Source organism: Pistacia vera, unplaced genomic scaffold (assembly GCF_008641045.1).
Source record: "Pistacia vera cultivar Batoury unplaced genomic scaffold, PisVer_v2 Contig805, whole genome shotgun sequence".
Taxonomy (NCBI): Eukaryota; Viridiplantae; Streptophyta; class Magnoliopsida; order Sapindales; family Anacardiaceae; genus Pistacia; species Pistacia vera.
The window spans coordinates 116474-120476 of NW_022196674.1; the positions used below are offsets into that span (position 1 = coordinate 116474).

Below are 4003 nucleotides of genomic sequence, written 5' to 3' on the forward strand. Positions count from 1 at the left end.
ATTTAGAAAATCATAGCACAAAGTCAAATAGAACGTATAGCAGTAGCAGATCTCTCATTCACGTGGACTGTTAATCAACCTAAGAATAAGATGGCTCATGTGATAAACAGATAAAGGCAGATGCAGAACCAGCTAATAAATCATATATATATATTTTTTTTATGTATTATATATACTGTACCCCATCATTTCCAGTCCCAACTATAATGCATTTATGGCTCCTACAATGGAAGATTTCTTGAGACATCGTAATTTCTTCCTCATAAACAGCCTACCTACTAGTTGGTTCTGGAATGCAAGTTTTACTTTGGTGGGCCAAATCACAATCACTACAGAAAAATATCTTTTCAGAGAGCCATTGTTGTTCTTTCTCAAAACCTGAATTGAAGTTTCACAATCAATAGAGAAAAATATCTTTTCAGAGAGCCATTGTTGTTCTTTCTCAAAACCTGTATTTAAGTTTTATTTGCTACTGAAGTGTTCAGCATTAACTTCATAGTTTTCGCTAGCAGTGATTCATTGTATTTTACTACAATCTTGATGATTTTGTCTCAAAGAATCCAAGTTATAATCAAAATGTTATTCTTTTTTAGGTAAAAAAAAATGGGCTCATGAAATTTAAGTATCTGTATAACACAACAATCATTTCACAATGGACGTCATAACCACAACAAATGGTTACAAAATCTACGTTTATACTACATTTGTTGATTCCTAAAAGTATTGTCTCAACATTTTTCTAAAGGGAAAATGGTAATATATCGATCTATCTAATTCGAGGCAACTCACATCAACAAAACCTAGCCAAATACCAAGTGTTGATACCCAATTTCTGAATCCTATCTTTTCTGAAGCATAATTAGAAGATGTATCCGATCAAAGCTGGAGTAAAGTTATGGGGGACGAACAATATTTTATCTATGGAGAGCAACTTGCTAATATACATACAATTTTTTTTCAGTGTTAAAGCATCAAGAATCCACACCAGTATAAGAATCAAGAATCCATGAGATCATCATAAATCACAAAAGGTAACTCCAGTACGATCTTGTTGCTTTAAATCACCAGAGTCACAGCATACAAACACCTTCGCTAGTGCTACCATACCAGGCTATTTTATCAGCTAGCTGTAACAAATATTCACTTACCACATGCAATTGAGATAACAGAATTAATAACTATATAGTGCCTACACAATTTTCTTTTACTATAATTCAACTAGGAAAAATAATTGTTTTAAGCTCATGGCAAACTAAATTGATCAGGGAACGTCTAGAGTATATAACATAAGCATAACATGCTGATACCTACACTATTCACATATAGAGAAATTACAGATAGAAGAAAAAGACTACAAACTCAAAGCTCTTACAACATCAATCTAGTTGCATGTGTGCACTCTTACAAGCATGTGCCTGAAACAAAACAACCAGCAGATGCATTCAAACTATTACTTTAAGCACAAAAGATGAAAGATTTCCAGCACATTATTAACCTATGATGGGTCTTTTGGCTGAAGTCCGAAGCAAGATTTAACTTCACAGGACGATTCACCCAATCTAGGCTACACATAATACAAAACTGTTCTCTGAAATTTCCCTTCCCGAAAGCATCCACAACCTTTTACATCCAGCCATTGTGCTTTACCTGTAAATCCAATACAAACTTTTCAATCAAGAGAGAAGGAATCACATACAAGTACATGAAGAGGAAATTCCGACTTCCGTAGATAAATAAGAAAGACATGCACCACATATCAAAATTGACAACTTGCCACAAAGAAATGGTAAACAGAGCACAAAATGCATTTCAATTACATCCTGCATGTGCATATCAGTTGTATGTAAGAAGTCATGCCTGGCAGTGCTGAATATTTAGACATTACTTAACCTTCACTAGACAATCCTATTTTCACATTTTTGGTGACACTTCATGTTAAACACTCTCAACCTATCATAAATATGCGAATCCGCATCATTCTGTACTAATTCTTACTTTCCCAAAAATAACAAAACAAGCTTTAGCTAAATTTAAAGCATTCAAAACATGAGGAAGCAAAAGAACATAAAAAACAAGAAGAATCCAAACTAAGCATATGAAGTCCCATAAATTTATTGTTTTGATCGAAAATTGAGCATCAAATTTACCTGAGCCTGTAAACCCCCATCAGAAAGAGTTCATCTCCAAACAGTAAGTCCTCCTCTTGACAAGCATCTTGGCTGCGGTCCCATATGGTTCCTCGAAAGCAGATGCGACCCAGGAGCCATCAGCCACGTCCTTCTTCGCGGCAGACTGATCAGTAGGCCTAATAGCAACCAAAGTTGCTCCTTTCAGAACAACCCCATTTGGCAATTCTAAATGGGGCGCGTACCAGAGCCTCATATTAAGGGCTGGTACCAGCGTCCTCTTCGAAGCAGAAGAAGCCGACAATGGCTTCACTCTAAGCTCCTCTAGCTGCTCCCTATTCATACATAACACTCCTTGCCCGTCAGCGTCCGTCAAAACCAAACTATCCAGCGTCGTGTGCTCAGCTATTATGGGTTGAAGTAAATAATGTCTAGCAGATGCAGCAATCAAGGAACTAATTGTCCAAACAACTCGTAATTTCAACCCACCGTTGGTGTAAAAGGACTCGGGTATACTTCCATTATCATCAGTAACACAAGAAACCTGTGCTTCATTTTCATGATGAAATTTGTAGGCGTTATTTATAACGGATGCAGCCCCAAGAATGACACAGTTATCAAGCGTTGAACCAAAATCAGCTCTCCATTTCAATAACACGCCATCGTCGATCCCGAGTTCTCCGCTGGGTAATTCGATTCGGAGAAAACGAATCTCGTTGAAATTCTTCAAAACTTGAGTGGGAGAGTGGTGGGTGACACCGGCTTGATCGATTTCTCCGTCATCATCGTGGTGGTTGGTGTGGTTACCAACAGATAAGGTAGAGCCAGAAGTAGAGGCTGCGGCTGAGGCTGCACACAGGGCCGCGGCGTTGGTGTTGTTGAGATGATTGTTATGGTGAAATTGGGGGGTTCTTTTGGGACCCAAAAATTGGCCAAGGGCTTGCAGAGGTTTGACGATCCCACCAAACACCAAACGAAAAAGATTGGAAAAAGGAGATCGAGATTTTTCGGAGGTAGAAGAGGAAGAATCGTCGTCAGAGATAACACAATCAACCCGAACGACGACGTTTTCAACTTGAGGAACCAAAGAGTGGAAACGGCGAGAAACCACACAGCATCTACCCAGAGCCTTAACGTCACCGATGTTGTTAAAAACTAATAAAAGAAGAGAATCAGGAAGGCGGTCGAAGTGGTCGATATCTGTATCTAAATCCATATCCATGTCCATATCTATCGATTCACAAACAGGGAAGATTCTGGAGGCGGGATCTACACGAAGGGTGTTGGTGTTTCTGTTCATATCGGAAATTAAATCTTAATTTAAAAGATATTTCTATTAAGATTCAAGATAGAGCAGATCTGACATGAGCCAGCAACCCACCTGCAAAATCTTGAATCTTAATAGATAGAGGGATGAGAGATGGGATTGGGATTGGGATTGGGATGAAGCTGAAGAAAAGGATGTGGAAGTTGAAATGGAAATGGGAACGGAAAAGGAAATGGTGGGAGGAGATAGATCCACGGTTTTGGTTTTGTTTTTGTCTTTACAGAGGAGAGAGAGATGAGGGTTGATAGATCAACATGATGTTGATATTATGCGCGTACATTACATTACATAAATAAAAAATAAAATAAAGAGATTTGGTTTGGGGTTCAAGGTGTGAGTCTAAGGTTTGGAGTCTTGAATTTGGGAAAAAAAGGAAAAAAAAAAAGACTAGGAATTCAAGTCAAAGTACAATGATGGATTGTTTCCTATAGAAGAAGACGACGATGAAGTGGACTTATCATTGTATTGGTTCTAGAGCTTTTCTTACTGGCAAAGATAAGTTGTTACATTCGAACCTTTTTTACACTCGGATACGTTTAATGGTATCCAT

The 4003-nt window shown here is 38.1% G+C and overlaps 1 protein-coding gene across 1 annotated transcript; it reads right to left on the reverse strand.

Moving 5' to 3' along the window:
- Positions 1-1231: 1231 nt before the first annotated feature.
- On the reverse strand, positions 1232-3553 carry LOC116117385 (F-box protein At4g18380-like). Its single transcript, XM_031403430.1, has 2 exons — positions 2148-3553; positions 1232-1647 (listed from the first exon to the last, which is right to left on the reverse strand). Exon 1 carries the CDS (start codon positions 3424-3426, stop codon positions 2167-2169), a length of 1260 nt encoding a protein of 419 aa, XP_031259290.1. The 5' UTR covers positions 3427-3553; the 3' UTR covers positions 1232-1647; positions 2148-2166.
- Positions 3554-4003: the final 450 nt, after the last annotated feature.